Raw genomic sequence first — 19,045 nt, 5'->3', positions numbered from 1 at the left:
ATGTTGGCCTGCAGCCATACCAACTGGCATTGCGATCTCATCAGATCATTTATAAACTAAGCAGGACAAAAAGTAGAGCTTCTGTCTTGCATCAGGATCTGCTAATATGGACCCTTGGCTCCAACACAAAGTTCCATTGGACTCTTCATGGGTTTCAATGCAGGGTTAGGGTCTTAGCACTTGGAAAGGAAACCTTGCATTGAAGAGCAGTTGCTTCAGAAAATGGTGTTGGTGAATCAGTAAGTGGCTCTGCAGTGTGAGTTAATACTAAATCAATGGTCAAACATTGGTGCTACGAAGAATTGTGCTGCTCCAGATGACATCTTTTGGATGAGGTTTAAAACCAAGGTCTTGACTATTCATGGTGGTAAAAAGAGCAAGCTAAGGTTTTATATAGCACCCGTTGCCATGCTGTCTGAGCCCTATATTTTTTTTTGAGAGAGAGTTTGTTTAGTCGGTTAAGTTATTAATGTCTTCCACAAACGAACTACTATTTGCTAACTTATGTATTAATATTATAGGCGGGGCCAGTATTATCGCCTATAATTAAGGTAGATATTTCCCGATAAAGACACTATTTTCATTTACTTTACAACTATGGCAGACTTTAACCACCTGCGCTGAAACTTTCCATACCAAATGTCTGCCTCAGTCTGTTTTTTCTTTCTTTTCTTTTTAGCCAAAACAGTTCACCTGTTTCCAAGAATAAGGTTAGAGAAAAGTAAATTGTTTTGCCCATGTTAAATTCAAGTTACCTTTTTTAAAAAAGCTCTAATGTGTCCATGTTTTAGAACAGAGACCTGAAATTTGGCAAGAGGTGGCCTTTGTGTCAGGGATGTACCTTTTGCTATCTCCATGGAAATCTGTCCAGATTTGGCCAAGTCATAAACCTTTGAGAAACTGCCATTAACACATGCTCCCTAGAAACTGGATCTGCCCCAGTCCAGGCTGAGCAGAACTTTCCCTGTAACTGTGGCTCTGGATTGCTTTGAAGCATGGTGGGTCCGGGCACTTGAACTGAGAGCAGGAAGACAGGTCTCTCCCTGTTTCTCAGTGAGATCTGGGTTGGGAGTGCCCTCCCACAGGACCCACTTGAGATATGAGAGAAGCAGGGGCCAGGCTGCACACAATAGAGGATGTGCAGGGTGAGAGCCAATCTGCAGCCGATCCCTGATCATCAAGCCAGAGCTCTTGACCCAGCTGCCTTGGGTGAAGGAGGCCACAAAACAGATGGCTTCGCAGGACTGAATGAACTCCAGGTCCTGGGCCACAAGGATCATGTTATATGCTGACAGGACTCCCTTCAAGTTTGGCTTTTGAAGCACATACCCCATCATCCTCTTGTAGAGAAGATGGTGGAAGTGCTTAGAGCCAATGGCAAACCGTTGGCCATTCAGCAAGCAGCCCTGACAGACCTCTTGACCAAAGGTGACGGGCTTGGTCAGGGCCCAGTTGAGCTTAACCAGGCACTCCACAGAGGTGCATAGTACCTGGAGGAACCTCCCCAAAGCAGGGACCAAAGCCAAACACCCACAAAGTAAGCAGCAAACTGGGCTGGTGGGCAGGCAGAGGGAGGAAAAGGAGGCCCACCAGCCCAATGTGAACTGAAGGGAAAAAGGAGAGGAAAGTCCCAGGGGGTCACGTGCACTTACGTGTGCTTACATTGAAGGCAATGATACCACTATAACCCCAGGGTGGGTGGAGGAAGGCAGTCTGGTGGCCAGCAGGAGTGGTAGGGGTATGGATTGGGTGGAGGGGGGCTCCATTCCACTCCCCGCCCACCTCCACAGCAGTAACAGCAAAACCCACACAGCTGCAACACCAGGAGCAGGAACAGGAAGTCCTATCCAGAAATCACAAGTGTGTACTATTTATAGTACTAGGACAGGCAGATCTAGGCCCACCCATATCTTAAAGGCATTGTCCTTCAATTAAGGATGAGGACCCACTAAGTCCAGGATACAATTGATTGCTGCAGATAACAGAGGAGAAAACAGGATCTAGAGTGAGGTTAAAGATTTGAAAATCAGGGAACCATAAGGGGACCCCCAGCAGAGAACCCAGGACAACACCCAGAGCTTCTCTGAGGCATCCAGGGAGTAAGTAAATGCTGCCCAGAGGAACTCTGCCCAGAAACATGAGTTGACAAGGGACCAGAAATGGGCCTCAGAGTCACAGAGTAGCCCCCCTTCCAGTTTTCTTCTCCTGGAGTGATGGGTGGTCATTTTGGCCAGTGACAGGAGGAGGATGACAAGGAGGTCCTGCAATTTTGTGGGGGCACGGATGGGGTGTACAAGAATCAGGAGGTGTGGGGGTAAAGTGCAGCCAGCATTTCAGTAAGATGTTCTGGAAGAGGGGCTGCAACGTGACACACTTTTACAGCAGCTCAGGTGTCAAAAAGGCAGTTTTGACCACAAGATGATGGTCTGAGAAGGGGACAGGCCTGATGGTGGAGGAGTGGGCATGTAATGTGTGAAATTGAGACATGTAAGTGTTGTCTAACCAGGAGTGGTACAATCCTCCACCTAAACATAAATGAAGGTGGTGGAGAGGTCCAGGTGGTGGTCACGTCAACCTCTCTCGTGGACATCTGACAATCCCTGAGGATGCCTGCGACAGCCTGGCATTCTCTATTCTGAGGCAGTCCCATACAGCCAAGGAGGTGTTAAAATCCCCTCCTAGGTCCAGGCACTCACAGGGATCCAAGGTGCCAAGCAGACGCCCGCTGATAGAATTGCACCTACTCTGGGCCCAATTCTTGGAGCATAGATGTTGACAAGATAGAGGATCAGCCCCTCCATGTGGACCCGGAGGTGCAGCAGGTGACCCGCAGAACCTTGGCAACTCCCAATACCTCAAGCTGTAGGTCTGGGGAGAATGGGGGTCTGTGGCTACCTGGGCGTTTGCTCTGTGGACTGAAGAAGCCAGGACATTGCTGAAGGAGAAAGGATGGTCTCAGAATTAAGTCGGCTGAATCCTGCCCTGGATGATTGGATTCTACCGCTGTCTCTTCCACAGAGTTTGTGTGTGATGCTGGGCAAGTCACTGAAATCAAAACAAAAATTGTGCGCTCCTCATTGTTTGCTATGATTCGCAAAAGTGTTGAGCATTTACCTCTGCAGTGGAAACCCATGGGAGCTGTGCTTTGAACATATAAAGTGTTCTCTAATGCTAAGTACTCTGAAAAATCAGGTCATAGGTGTCTCAAATTGGTCACCCAAAAGTAGGTGGATACTTTTGTCCTCAATTTCTCTGCTCCTCATTTCCCTATCTGTAGAAAGGGGATATTTCCACCTTCCTCACCTCACAAGGCTGTTGTGAAAATACAGTCATTAATATTTGTGACGTATTCAGATGATATAGTAATGGGTACCATAGAAAAGCATGAGGAAATTAATAATTCTGTCTTGAGTAGGGTTTGAATAGTGCAGTAAATAGACTCTGGGGCCACACTTTGAACAACAAGGAGAAAACAAAATATGGAATAGCTGATCATTAAGTGAGCACCGTCCATTCTGTGCACTGAATGAAGCAGGCATCCTGTGGAAAAATCAGCATATGAACATGTAATTAAAGACGAACAATGCATACTCACTTGGGGGTCGATTTAAGGTTAATTCTGGCATTTCCTAATTTTTGAGTGCTTGACTTTCCAAACCTAATCATGTTCTTTTAATGTAGTTTTTGTGTGTGATTGTAGATTTATGTTGTTCTACAGTGTAGTGGAAAATTTGGAAAAGCTCACTGTCGCACTTGGGGATTGGTAGAGTGTAGAGACAAGCACTAAAGGACTCTACAAGATATACACAGTGCACATTCCAAATGTTGCCACTTACATAACGTCATTGTATAAACAATATGCAAATCAGTACTGCCTTATAATAATGTGTTCTTGGTCATGTTTGGCAAAAATGAACTATACCAGGTGTATGTAATTTCAGTCTAATAAAGTTAGCTGAATTTCAAGGTACTGGACCAGCTAGAGTAGACATTTGTAGGGGTTCTGAGACATGCATATTAAAAGGAAAACTCATAATATGAATTTTCGGGGTGGGCGTTGGGTTTTTTTTTTTAAAAAAGGCTTGATGCTATTCTCACTGATGTTTGTAGCAAAACTGCCATCAAATTAAAGATCTGGCTCTAATAATTCAAATGTCTTTTCATATCATTTAATGCTGATCATGCAAACACACATTATGAGTAGTCCCATGGATCTCAATGGGATTATTCACGTGGGTAAAGTTGCATGTACTTTGTGTTTACAGGATTGAAGCCTGAGGGTGAAATCCTGGCCCCACTGAAATCAATGGGAGTTTTGCCATTGACATCAATGAGTCTAGGATTTCACAGTTAATTTGTAGTTTTCTGCCTGCTTTCAGCAATACTTCAGATTCTAAAAACATAGACAGTTTTAAAGTTGTGTAGTATTCTCTGCAATTTTGGTAAACAAATTTGAAGATAAAATTAAAGCCCTAGGATTCTAATACAATCATTAAGATAGACAGAAACTGAACAGAGATGCATATCTGTGGCAACAATTTTAGTAACATACCCAGTAGTTCAATAATGAATTTCATTCAGTAGCACTAGAAGATAGGTATGTCAAGTCCTAAATCTTAGTAAACAAACTTTAAATTCTTTCCTTAAATAGAAAATAGTGATACAAAACATTTACCTAGACTTTTACAGAAATATGAATGTAAAGGGGAAGGGAAAAAGAAGACAAACAACTTGATATTTCACACAGAGAAAAATGTAAGTTGAAAGCCAGAATAACGAATAAAACCTGCAACCTTTTGCATCATACAAAAAATGAAAATATTTTAACAGAAATTATGTTGTTTTAACAATGCCTGTATTATTCATTTTTCACATTTGAAACTAAATTCACTTTCTAGAAAATAAGTAGCTTTCTCATTTTGATTATGGTAGCAAAATAAACAGTAATGCATGGAAATCAGTTTGCTATATCATTTATAAAATAAAGGTAATATTTTGTTGTAAATTTTTTTACATTTACAAAAAATGCTTTTAATGAAATAGGAGGTTTTGGTACTATCATCCTAAATGGGTACAACATTAAAAGTATGGGAAATCAGTGGTTGATCAAAATGAAAACAGTAACCCATAAAAATTTTGTAAACACCCATCATTTATGCACAATATAAAAAAATTTGCATAACCATCCTATGGATTACTTTGTTGCTATGTCCATTATTTTATGTACTATTTATTTGCATTGATATCCAAAATTGCTTTTATTGCTCAAATATGTATTTGTATATACTAAAGTACAGCTTAATTTGAATCTTTCTTACCATAAACATATACCGACAGTAAATTAAAAAAGAAACATTTATTTACAAAATAATGATGTATACATATTACACAAATTCTATTATATCAAAGTCTATGTATATATTTTTACAATATTTGTAGCAACCAATTATTTGCATTGGTTTACCAAAGTGCAAACTGTAATGTTGCAAAGGCAGGTTATAATTTGGGATTATGATATTCATATTTTTTTTTTTCCTCCACTGCCTTTTGTCTTACTGCAGTGCATTCTCTCTGAGGATATCACTAGATCAAGAAAATGATTCACCTTTAAATTTAAAAAATACCTATTTCATATGAATGTGGAATATTACTGTACCTGAGGAGAGGGGGAATTCATTATTGTACTGTGTTCTTTCAGCTTGATAACTACTTTTATTTTTATTCAGCCTACTGTGATAGCACCATTGATATTGATTACTAACAGACTAATCATAAAAGGAATGGAAACAGTATGCATACACTATGCCATCCCAAATTTCTGAATTTATCTGTTTTTGTGGAATTTCATCTTATCAATTTTGTGTTTCTGCACTAAAAATTCAAGTGTTTAAGGACAATTCAGATGGTGGTATTGTGACAATCCTAAATGTACCAGTATATATTTTTTAAATACAATACTAAATGAAGCTGTGATGAAATTCGTTCCCTGGAGGACAAGGAGGTTGCTTTTGTCTACTTGTATATGTTGAAACCTGTATATGAATTTGGTATCTGAATAACTGAAAACCGATTCCCTTATAGTATAAGAAATTCATTGAGAAATCCGGTGATTTTGATTGTAGCTTATCTTTTTCACTGGTTTAAAAACCAGCCATTGCATATATTGTCTTTAAGTTCACATTCTGTAGCTTATGTTGTACTGAATATTTACCATACAGTACCCTTTTGTATAGCCTGTTGGATGTAGGCTATAGCCTATCGTACATAAATTCACAGTTTGCAAAACTGCAGAGGGGACAGAACTTTTTTTGGTAGATTCCATGTTTTATGGAGTAATGGATCTAGCAAAGAGCTCATGAGCACCCACAACGATCTACTACCATGGCTGGTATCTTTCCATATATTATTTGTTCTTTTCCATTGAAATACAGCATGTTTATTGGCGACATCTTGGTAGGTGTGCAGCAGGGGCCTGCTGAACCTCTAGGGTTTGCTTGGTGGACAAGATGAGTGTGTGGATATTTCTGTAAAAATACAAATTCACATTCTCCAGAGCAGTAATTGGCTTTGTATCTCTTGGGCGCAATAATCCAGTCCCATCCAAAAGCTTCAAAATCCACAGTCAGTGGGTAGCGACAGCATCGGGATTCTGTTGAGTGTTCATCACAGTCAAGGCCAAAATCCCTACGGGATCTTTTTGGTGTGTCTGTAACCCTGACCTCTAAAAATGGATTCTGTGTGGGGAAAGGAAAAAAATTGGAAATATTATTAATACATGAAGAATTTAACATTTATGGGGACAGATTGAGACATGAAAAATATGCAACGTCTCAGACATGCAGATTGTTTTAAACTAATATTTTCAAATAATATTTGTAAAAGTTTCTGGAATGCTCTGATCCTGTGACAGTGGTGTGTTGTTTTCTTTTAAGGTAACTATGTCCTCTTCTAGGTGTCCCTGGCTACACTTCATTCACTTTCAAGGTTTATCCTTCTTTTTCATAGTAAGAAACAGGATTTCCCCACTATTCACTATTCAGTAGCTACCAGTCCTGAGCATCTTTTTCTGAAATCAACATTATCATCCCAAATAGCTGATAGGAGGGGCTTTGATGAGTGTTATGGACTTTGAGCCAAAAGCTCCCTCCATCTACATGACATAGAAGAATGCAAAAGAGCATGCATGCACACACAAAAAAGGAGCTCCAAAAATTGCAGAAGGGAAAACATGTAGGCTATCATTCTGGTCTCCCCCTTCCTGAAGAGTTTGCAGCTGTCCCTGCACATAAAGTGTGCCGTTGAGGCTCAGCAGGCATTGAGAAGGGCCTCCTATTTAGCCAGAGGAGGGAAGAAGTTGAAGCAATTGATGCTACCCCGCCTAACTGGTGAAAATACTATTGGAAGTGGTGGCGGGAAACGAATACTGCTTCTAGCAATCCTACTCCTGTATTTCTACTCCATACCTTTCACCTCTCTCAGAGGGGTTGAAACTATGCACAGGTTTTGCAAGAGAAGCTCCTGAGAGAGTCAAACAGCCAAGGAAGCTCAGAGTGGCACAGAGGGCCAGCACATGTGTGGATGACCCATGATCCACACTTTTGGGAAAGGAATTCCATGCAGACCCTGGGACTCCACAGTTATCAAGACCACCTCTCTTATCCCAGGCATGCAGATCAAACCCCTCTGCTGAGGAAAGAAGATGATTGCAACATAATCATGAGTGGAAAGAAACTGAGAGCTTTTTTTCCACCTCTGTGACTTTCTGCAGAAGGGGATGATTTCATGCATTCTTGATACAGTCAGTACTTGATATTTGTGTGCATGATTGTGTTTGAAGCACTAGAGGAGACAACTGGCCTATTCCAACTGAGTAGGAATATGAGAATATTTTTTTCTGTTGGATTTTTAATCAAACTTTCACAATACATTTTTTCTTTAAACTAATATGACTGTATTACCTTACTAAGAAAATATATAAAAATCAAATGTATAAGTATTTGGATTTATCCAAGCACATTATGCATTATAGTGAAAGAGGGAAATAATATCCTTACAGGATTTTGTTTAAAAGTATAAATTTACTGATAAGTAGGACTCTACCAAATTCACGGTTCATTTTGGTAAATTTCACGGTCATGCCGCTTAAAAAATCTTGAATTTCATGCTTACGGATATTTAAATCTTGAATTTCACTGTGTTGTCACAAATCATGATTATGTATTTAAAAATATAAACATGTAAAGCCCTTCTCAAACTGGGGATCACAACCCAAAAGGGGGTTGCAAGGCTATTGTGGGGGGTCGCAGTAGTACCACCCTCACTTCTGTGCTGGCTTCACAGCTGGGTGGCTGGAAAGCGGTGGCTGCTGGCTGAGAGCCCAGCTCTGAAAGCAGTGCCACCACTGCAACAGCACAGAAAGGAGGGTGGCATGGTGTGGTATTGCCGCCCTTACTTCTCCGCTGCTGCTGGTGGCGGCGCAGAAGGGTGGTAGTTCCATACCATGCCACCCTCACTTCTGCGGAGCTTGTGACAATGCTGTCTTCAGAGCTGTGCTTCTGACCAATAGCCACTGCTCACTGGCCACCCAGCTCTGAAGGAAGTGCAGAAGTAAGACTGGCAATACCACGAGCCCCCTACAATAGCCAAATTTCTCAGGGGAGACCAGATTTCACGGTCTATGACACATTTTTCACACCTGTGAATTTGATAGGGTTCTAGTGATAAGTATTGCTTTATTGATGTAGATAGTAGGTTCAGAAATATACTTGAGCAGATTGTAGGCAATTATTGCTTTTCAAAGATTGTTAACAATGAAGGAAATGCTTTACCATTTTTGTTTAACTGCAACACTTTCAAATTTATTTTGTTTATTTAGATTTCCAACAAAAAGAAAAAAGATGCCTATTTTGGGTTCTTGACTGCTTTGACATAATTTTGAAAATAATATGGCATAAAAAGTACTACATTTTCAGAACTGTAATTTTAGAAGAGTGAGTTGTATAATCAAATACAGTATTGTCAATTAGCCTTGTACTTTGTCATAAACATAAAGCAAATTGTGCCATTGATGTTGAAGCAGAATCTCTTGACCTACTCAAACACTTAAAAATTGATGGCATGATATGTTCCATCATTACATAAAGATGTCCTTAATTCAAGACTCATTGTGAGGTGGTCTTTTGTCTCCTTTCTGTGCATGCATAATTCCCATTATAGTTAACAGCAAATACATGTATTCGGAGAGAGAAGAAGCTCCCTTTTATTTTGAATGCAAGAACTTGGTCAGCAGTACAAGATTTGAGGCACCTTATTCTCAAGTGCAGGAACCCAGGAGCCCTCATTTTTTACTATATGTTAAAAATAACTTTTCATTAAGCAGCATTTTAATATCTTTTCTTTACTCCTGGATTTGATAACAAATATTTTGCCGTTTTCTAGTACCTTCCATTGAATATCAAAGCCCTTTACAAACAAGGTAATGAAGTCTCCCAGCATCCCTTTGATTTAGGTAAAGTAGTATTACCTCCATTTTACAGATGGGAAAACTGAGACACAGGGAGATTAAGTGATTTGCACAAGGTCAGAGAGCAAGTTTGTTGCAGAACTGGGCATACAAAACCCTTCTCTTAACCCCCACTCCTATATTTTAACCCCTAGGCAATGCTTCCAATTCTTCTCAATATAACATAAAACATGCTTTCCAATTCCAACTTTTGTAAACAGGTCTATAAAATAAGAAAAGTCTCTGTGGGATTTTTCCAGTAAAACTTACCAGTCCATCTTCACCTGGTCCTGGGAAAGTTACAGCAAGATCTCGTCCATTCTCATCAAAAGCTTTGATTTCAATGCCTAAGTTGGATTCGGGTTGTTTGAGCCAATTTTGTAACACTGTCTTTACATCAATACTCTGCCAAATACCAGTGCCTGGGTTCATGTCAAGTTTCAAAGATCGAATTCCAGTATATCTTGTACCGTCTTTCATGGGTCTGATGAGTCTCAGGATCTGCACGAATACTGTTGTAGGTTTCTGGACTTGCCTCAAGTAAATCCACAACTGGGCCTTCACTACTTTATTATATTGTATTTTAGAGCTAAACTTAAAGAAGCAGCATTTTGGTTTCCCCTCCATTTGCACAAGAAAATCAGCTATAAATGAATGGAAAGAATAGATTACTGACCTAGGCGCAGAAAGGAACGTGCATAAACAAATCAGAAAAAATATCCAACCTGCATAGTATATCTTGGTAAGATATCTTATCACTGGAATATTGGTTGCAAAGTGGCATGTAACTTAATTCATTATAAAATAAACTCTGGACTCTGGATTTTGTGGGTTTTGTACTGTATGACATTATTTAACTGAAATTAACAGAATCATTGTGCCTCAAATTTTTAAGCCGTCTAGAAGTAATACAGTGAAACCTCAGAGTTAAGAATACCAGAGTTACGAACTGACTGGTCAACTACACACCTCATTTGGAACTGGAAGTATACAATCAGGCAACGGAGACCACAAAAAAGCAAATATAGTATAGTACTGTGTTAAATGTAAACTACTAAAAAAATAAAGGGAAAGTTTAAAAAAAAGATTTGACAAGGTAAGGAAACTGTTTCCATGCTTGTTTCATTTAAATTAAGATGGTTAAAAGCAGCATTTTTCTTCTGCGTAGTAAAGTTTCAAAGCTGTATTAAGTCAGTGTTCAGTTGTAAACTTTTGAAAGAACTACCATAAGGTTTTGTCAGAGGTGTTCATAACTCTGAGGTTCTACTGCATATTATCACAAGGAATTGATGGTCATTTTCTGAACAACCATGTTTTAAGCTAGTTTTACCATTTTCCAACTAAATCTAGTAGGATCTTTATGCTATGTAAGCTGTTTACTTTGATTTCTTTAGCTAAGGGGTGAGCACATGCTGAAATTAAAAAATGATGGGGAATATTGAGATAGAAAAAGGCTGCAGGGGAACATTTCCATAGAATTCTCTGGGAATCTGAATCCTTATACTAACTGAGCAGCTGTACCAGTCAGTCTGGGACAGGAACACTTCCTCCAGCCAAAAATTACCTGCGGACTGAACACAGTGTACAGGCTACTCTGCTTAAGAATGACTAACTATTAACACCTTTCTGGCATTCAACTCCTGCAGTATCTTTACAAACACACATTGAACAGCAAACCTGTACTTTTTAACTAGACACTTCTGTGATGTTGTAGATGTTTCTAATTTATCAAACTTTATCATTTGTGCCAGAATATTATATAAAAAGAGGCAGCTGTGTTCAAGCTACAGTAACACCTACATTCCCCTCCTTTGTTTTATGATCAAACTAGCTGTTGTTAAACTAGTTTTAATCTAGGGATCTTTATTTCTTTTGGTTTGAATTATATTATGGTAAAGTGTTTTCATTGTAGTAATCTAACTACCCTTGGTATACACTATAGGTGCAAAATCTATTAGACCCAGATAAAACTGTCCATGTTAAGGGGTAGGAGGGCAAAGTAATAATCTCGCCAATATTCATAACCTCACCTCTTCAGATATCTGCTTTTCTAATACACTAAAAATGGTGATTTGTTTTTTTTTTGTTTTTTTTTAAGGCTGTCTATGAAGAGTGGAGTGAATTGTGAAGTGACAAATAAACAGAGCATAGATCACCTTTCGTCAATCAGCAAAGAAGAATTAGGTAATAGTAGGCTCAATTATAAATGTTGGTTAGTTGGCCTTTACCTACATCATCATGATCAAGCTACTGTAATACATTCAATATTGCTATAAAGTATCCTACACTGTTAATTTAACCTATATATTTTATAGTCAATTAACTTCTATAAATGTGTACATGTTGTAGTTGGCAACAGCAGCTGATATTCTGTTAGGTGTGTGTACTATATATCTCTGTTGCTGGTAATATATCTACGCCTTATATGCCCTGTCTTCTTTTCAACTTTTGTCATCATATTCATAAGTGTTATTTTGAAAAGCAGCTGCCATAGCCAAATACTTTAGCTGATTAAGAACATAAGATACTATAGTATTAGCTGTGCAAAAGATACTTGATAGGAGTCATGGCAGATGTTTAGCACTCAGAAGATAACTAAGAATCTGCTCATTCAGTAAATGCCTTCATTCTTCCCTGACACAACTACTGGAGTTGATAGATATACATGGACATTTCAACATCTAAAATCTATCATTCTTCTGCTTACTTTAAATATATAGTTTACTTTCACTGTTTACTGTTAGCTGGGCGGGGCGGTGCTAGCTTCTGAGATCAGCAGAGGAAACAAATATTTAAACCTTTATTTGCATTTGTTACAGTGTATTATAGTTAAGTGGTTGTAATGTTCTAAATGACATTTTTTGTCAGTTTCTAGTGCAATGTTTAAAAAGTGGTGGCCCATAAAATTCTTGCTAAGAGTTATAATTACCTCATTATTTGCACTGATTTCTTTGTACTTGCCTAAATTTACTGTAGAAAATACCTTGAATACTGCAAATACCGAGGTCAGCAAACTGCAAATCTTATTTAGTATATTAGGCAACTGGCAAGATTCTAAGGACTATTACTGTATATGTTATAAGGGAGCAGGAAAATAGTACAATAAAACAAAAGATCACAGTGAGGTCATTGGATGATGATTCAAATTATTTAAAAATATGCTCTTCTCCCTCCCTCTTACATACTTCTGCTAGCAGCCTGTTAGAAGAGACTGAGACAAGATTTGTTGCTCTTAAGCACTAGGACAACTGTTTATCAGTAGAATAGTGTGATATTAAAGTAGCAGGACTACTTACACTCTGTAGGCATTGTAATAATAGTCTCAGTTGTAGCATGATAATCATCATCTTCCAAAGAACCATCACTGCTGTCATCTCTCTGGACGTCATACTGATCAATCAGTTCTTGCAATGGAGGAGCTTTGGGTAAAAGCTGTTTTATAGTATCCCTGCTAATATTAGGAGCTTGTTCCAGACGAAGTTTGCTGAGGATTTGAATTTTTATGGCTTCTATTCTGGAAGATTTCGTATTTTGCCTCCATGTACATGCAATGCATAGTTCATCTTTTTCTCCATTCTCTTTTGGCTGACTACTGTCATTAAGAGCCACTGGACCAAGTATAATCAGCATGAACAGGTAAATATAAACACAGATTTGTAGCTTTTGCATGATCTCACATTCAGTGCAGCCTTTTCCCTTCCTTGCTTTCTTATTTTTTTTTTCTCTCAGTACTAGATAGATCCCTAAAGGCAAGTATAATCCGAGAAACAACTTGCCACAATGGTGAATCATATATTTTCCAAGAGGGCTTTTATACTCCAACTTTGGTTAGACTTGTGTCGTCAAAACCGATGATTGGCTGTTGTACCAACAATGAATCTAGCTGTCAGAGGTTAAAGCCCTGTCTGTCACAAGTCACTAGACAGCATTTTGTTACAGCCAAGGGTGAACTGATTTATCTGACCACTCTGTAGAAGATATCTCCTCACATACTGAAGAGGATATATTTCCAGTGATTATAGGCAGCAGTACTGAAACATAGCATTGCCATTCTTAAATAAGTAGCAACTCTCTTTTATTATGAACCAATCCATATGTCTCTGAAACTGTTAAAAACTCCAGTCAATATTTTTTCATTTGAAAAAAATCATATTCTTAAAAATACAAAGATTATTACTACCATATATGAAAAATATTACTTCCTAAGTATATTAGGTAAATTTTTCAGCAGATTTATATTGATGAATAACTGAAATATATTGAACATTGTTTATATATTTCTGTGTAGCTTTGCAAAACATTAGTGGGGCAAAAAGCAAATTAAAAATTCAGAAGTAATATTTGTAATAAATATTTCAACCATGTATGATTACAAGGAATATGCATGGCTGCCTGTTCAGTTATCCTATCAGTACATATCAAAATCAACATACTTTGTTTACTGTATTGTAAGTACTGTGACTTGTATTATGTAAAATGTTTAATAATTTGCCTTTTCTTAACGCTAACTTTTCATTAAGCAGGATCCTGTGCAAGGAGTAAAATACTGAGAGATGCTTAACATAATCATGGTATTAACTGGTTAATAGTATACAAATATTATATGCTTTTTTGGATTGCCATTGCCAGCTACTGAGAGAACTACAGTATTTTAATGTTTCTGAAGCCTACTGTGGATACATCATGGATGAAAACTTATTCCATCTTTCATATCTCTGCTAGAGCTTAACTAACATTATCCTTTCTGTTCAAAAAGATCTCTTAATTATGATAACCCAGCTGGTATCTTTATGTGCTTCTACACTGTACTTGCAAATATTTACAAAGCTATAGGCTCTTTACATACTGAAAAGGCATGTGTCTAGATCTTACAAAAAAGAGTCTTCAGTATGCTTAAACACCATAGATTTTGCTTCCGTTTTTAAAGAAAAACTTTAAGCGTAAGTGAGCTGTATATCTGCATAAGAGTCACTATAAAGAAATGTACCTCTAAATAAATACCTTATGTACATATACCATCCTGCTCATAAAAGCTTACTGCCATGTAACTAACTGGTGTACACTAGCAAAAAGTAAGGCATTCACAGTTAATTTGGACAGTCTGTTCTTAACTCACACCATTGCACCATATACAAACCATATAATTTAGCAAGATATATGCAATATGTGGGTTATCAAAGTGAATTTAAGAATGGATTGTCAGCATCACCTTTGAGATTCCTTGCTTCTTCTACTTTGTATCCAACCTAAAGCATTATACAAACAGGTTTTTTTGCAGATGTTTATTTAAGGAAAATATTAATACACAGTGTTGTTGTGGCCATGTTGGTCCCAGGATATTGGAGAGACAAGGTGGGTGAGGTAATATCTTTTATTGGACCACCTTCTGTTGATGAGAGAGACAAGCTTTTGAATTTACACAGAGCTCTTCCTCAGGTCTGGGCTTCTCTCTTTCACCAACAAAAAGAAGTTGGTCCAATAAAAGATATTCCCTCACCCACCTTGCCTCTCACATAAGCAGATTGATATGCTAGAACATGAGATCCAAAGTGTTGTTTAACATTTTGTTTATCCACTTTATACCTTCTTCAAAATATGCAGCTTCATTATTGACAGCTGACAGTGAAAGTTGAAGTATAAATGAAAAGTCAATCAGGCTCACCAAATCCAAGTCTGTAGATCTGGGACCAGGTTCTGTAGTTCCTATTTAGTTGAAACCCCACATGTAAGTCAGTTGACCACATTCTGACTTGACTATACTCCTCAGGCATGATTGGATCTCATTTACGTCAGTTTAATTCCATTGGCATCAGTAGAGTTACTCATGATTTAGACTAGTACAAGTGAGATCATACTTTTTTGGAGTTCTGTCAGGATAGAATGTGGCCCAATGTGCATTTACTAAGATGGATGCTACAAATATGTATTGATTTAAACATAGATTTTCAGCCTACTATATTATCTAAAGAAGCCAGTACAGCACAACATGTGCTGGAAATACATCTTTATAGTAAAAATCCTTTTGAAAAGTACTAGCCCCATTTCAAACTCCAGTGCCTTAGCCTTTCACTTCCTTTTTTAAACTACAGGAATGCTGAAAGGGACTGAAATGCTGAAACTTCCCCCCTCCCCTCCTTAGGGTGACCAGATAGCAAGGGTGAAAAATCGAGATGGAGTGATGTCAGCAACATTTTGTATAAATCAGAATTTGCTCCTGGGCAGAGACCTTGTATATGCCAAGTTTCAGAGTGAAGCACATTTTTATAAGAATTATAATCCCTGGAAAACAGGATTCACAGTGGAAATAATGACTCAACCATTAGTATCACACTAATAAAATGCTGAGACAGATTCCACTGGTTGTGTTGGAAGGGGGTATGAATGAGCTGTAGAGAGCAGGACCACCTCCGAAGCTCTAGCAGGGTGGGAACTCAACCCCCCTTTGAACAAGTTCAATGTACAACCCTCAGTGCTAGTTTGCTGGGCTCTGCTGGCCTGTGGGGAAAAGAATGATCCATGGCCACACTTTCACTTCTCTTTCCCTTTCCCCTTTGGTAAGTCTAGCACTATCTTAGACCTGGTCTACATCTAAACCTTAGGTCAACATAGCTACGTTGTTCATGGCAATGAAAATGTTTGTGCCCTGTGCAATGTAGCTGGGTTGACCTAACCCCTACTGTAGATGCAGCTAGGTAAATGGAAGAATTCTTCCATCAACCTAGCTAACACCTCTTGAGGGGATGGATTTACTACAGTTATGGAACAATCCCTTCTGTCACTGTATCAAGTGTCTATACTTTGACACTGCTGCCGCTGCGCTCACTGTAGTGCCTGTAATGTAGACATTGCCTTAATGCAGTGTGTACACTTCCCACTCTGATTGTGGCTGCCTCATGAATGGGCATTAGGAATGGGAGAACTGCTTGTACTCGTTCTCACTAACTCTATGAATCTGCACTGAAGCAGCCACAGTCTGCCCCTGAGAGACATGCGTCCCTGCTTGGCATGTAGAAGTAAGATGCAGCAACGTCAGCTAAAATGGTAAAATAGCACTAATGCCAAATACAACATAAAAATATCCTTAGAGTTTAGTAACATGTGTTGCCACAAACAGTATTTTCCTATTCCTTTATTCTTTTGCAAAGGCACCCCAAATCAACATTTTGTCTAGGTGTTGTATTGTACCCTATCTGTGCATTAGCATTAGAGCAACTTTCATCCTTGTATCCATTCCTTTTTATCAATGGGGCTGCAACGGTGTGACCAAAAGAATTTGAGCTGATGTATTTATGTCATGATTTATGCCATGATCAGTGGTTTGAGGGATCTGGGGCAAAATCAGTACTTGGTCCTGCTAGTGAAGGCAGAGGGCTGGACTCGATGACCTTTCAGGGTCCCTTCCAGCTCTATGAGATAGGTATATCTCCAAACTGATTTCAAGAAGCAAAGGAAGTGTGAATCTTTGCTGATGATTTGGTTCATTTTTTAAGCACCAAAAAAACTGTTGGATACAAAGTTAAAAGTTGGTCTGAGGCCAATGCATAGATAATGTTTCATAGAGAACACAGATTAATCCAAGGTAGGTCTTAGAAAATGTATAAAGGAATTGAAATATATATTTTTGAAAGACACACCTTGCTGAATTCTAAGGGTGTTTTAATATTGTCTCTGGGCAAAATGGCACTAATTCCATTCTGTGTTGAATTTTACTGCTAAATGGGAAGGAAGGATGTGTGGTTCTCACTGGGACCGTTTTTGCCATTCTATAAAACAGCTGAGGGTGCCACATAGCCATTCAAAAATCATGAGTCAGGCCCCCAAAATCATGAGATTTAAAAAATCATAAGTTCTTTTTATTTTCCTTCTGATTTTTGAGTCTTTAGGATTCATGTTTTCAAATTTTGCAACCATGAGGACTAGAAACTTACTTAAACAAAAATAATTAAACTGGGATTCTCACACTTCACTTCAGGAGCTAAAGCTTTAAGAAAAACACCAGGTATTGCAAGGTTTATGAAATCATGAGAGTTGCCCACACTGAGTTTCAACCTTCTTTCAGAACCCAACCAGCTTCTTTCAACATCCCTACTTCACCAACCTGAATTTTAAGACTTCTGAGTCAGCTCTTGAAACTAGTGGTCAATTTTGACCCTCGTGAGTCAGTGGAGCCAAGTTTTCACCCTAGGTCTCCTGTTTCCATCCATCCCACAAAGCTGCTGCTAGGCCAGCTAAGAATATTTCAGTTGACAGCAGATTCCATTTTGAAGAGTTTGGACCTGATTCATCTCTCACTTATACTGATGTAAATCAGGAGAAACCTCAGTTAAATCAGTTTGGTTACACCAATAAAAATCCAGAGTAAGTGAGATCAGAATCAGACCAAGAATGTTTTTATATATAAGTATACACTTTAGATACCTAGTTTTGTTTGTTGAATGCAATATTTTAAATTAGTTTATTTTTATAAATGGTCTTATATAGGGGCCTATTACCCCCCACTCCATCTCGATTTTTCACCCTTGCTATCTGGTCACCCTAAGTAGTGCTGAGTTGAAAGAGAATTGTAGAGGATCTCCATTCAATATATGTTTTTAAAGTTTTGAACTGTTTGCTCCTCTGAATAGGGACAAATTCAACACTGATGCCTCTTTTTTGGACTGACCATCCACAAAATGTTTAAAGAAGACTGCTTACAATAGCTCTGAAATTATCAAATAGTGGAAATGATAAAGCTACTCTACAATTTGCTGAATTATGTATACTCCCTCTTTATTTGTTTATGTGCCTTACAGATAAACAAAGTGTTGTTTCTGTGCTTTTGTGTATGAACTAGCATCACTTCACAAAACACTAGCAATGTTATAGAGAATTAAAATCTAAGAGACAGATTCTGATCTCAGTTACACCAATGTAAATCAGTAAATTACAATAGAGTTACTCTCGATTTACACTGGTATAACTGAGATAAGACTCTGACCTGAAGTCTTACACAGGGAATTGTCACAATAATAATAGTCTATGAAAAGATGGCTAGATTTACAGCATATAGGAACATTCACAATGAACATGCACATACACCTCTACCCCGATATAATGCAACCCGATATAACACAAATTCGGCTATAACACAGTAAAGCAGCACTCCGGGGTGGGTGGGGCAGGGCTGTGAGCTCCTGCGGATCAAAGCAAGTTCGATATAATGCAGTTTCACCTATAATGCGATAAGTTTTTTTTTTTGGCTCCCCAGAACAGCATTATATCGGGGTAGAGGTGTACTTGTAAGATGATTGCTAACCATATGCTGAATGAAAAATACTACCAGTAGACGAAAACATGAGTTAAGTAATCATTAGTTAACATCTCAGAATTCTAGAAAAAGACAAAGAAACTAATCTGTTTTCTAGTGTAATTCTTCTAACAAAAAATTATTCTTATATGTCTTCTAAACATTGTGCTACATTGTCAGCTACTGGAAATCAGCAATATTTTGTGAGGTTTTTTTAACTGCTTTTATATACCCAATAAGAGAGAGGTTATGTTCAT

General features: G+C 38.3%; 1 protein-coding gene across 1 annotated transcript; it reads right to left on the bottom strand.

Annotated features, from left to right (window-relative positions):
* Nucleotides 1–4,566: 4,566 nt before the first annotated feature.
* On the bottom strand, nucleotides 4,567–13,289 carry MSTN (myostatin). The gene is made up of 3 exons (XM_054044567.1): nucleotides 12,799–13,289; nucleotides 9,773–10,146; nucleotides 4,567–6,734 (listed from the first exon to the last, which is right to left on the bottom strand). The coding sequence occupies exons 1-3, from the start codon at nucleotides 13,169–13,171 to the stop codon at nucleotides 6,354–6,356; spliced, it is 1,128 nt and encodes a 375-aa protein (XP_053900542.1). The 5' UTR covers nucleotides 13,172–13,289; the 3' UTR covers nucleotides 4,567–6,353.
* Nucleotides 13,290–19,045: the final 5,756 nt, after the last annotated feature.

This window comes from Malaclemys terrapin, chromosome 11 (genome assembly GCF_027887155.1).
Source record: "Malaclemys terrapin pileata isolate rMalTer1 chromosome 11, rMalTer1.hap1, whole genome shotgun sequence".
NCBI classification, from domain to species: domain Eukaryota; kingdom Metazoa; phylum Chordata; order Testudines; family Emydidae; genus Malaclemys; species Malaclemys terrapin.
This window is presented reverse-complemented; position numbering and strand designations above follow the sequence as displayed.

Excerpts from the sequence above, each read along its gene's own strand:
- MSTN (XM_054044567.1), bottom strand. The coding sequence starts at position 13,171 with ATGCAAAAGCTACAAATCTGTGTTTATATTTACCTGTTCATGCTGATT. Across the intron at positions 10,147-12,798 it reads TATTACAATGCCTACAGAGT|CTGATTTTCTTGTGCAAATG; the intron begins GTAAGTAGTCCT and ends ATTCATTTATAG. Across the intron at positions 6,735-9,772 it reads GACCAGGTGAAGATGGACTG|AATCCATTTTTAGAGGTCAG; the intron begins GTAAGTTTTACT and ends TTCCCCACACAG.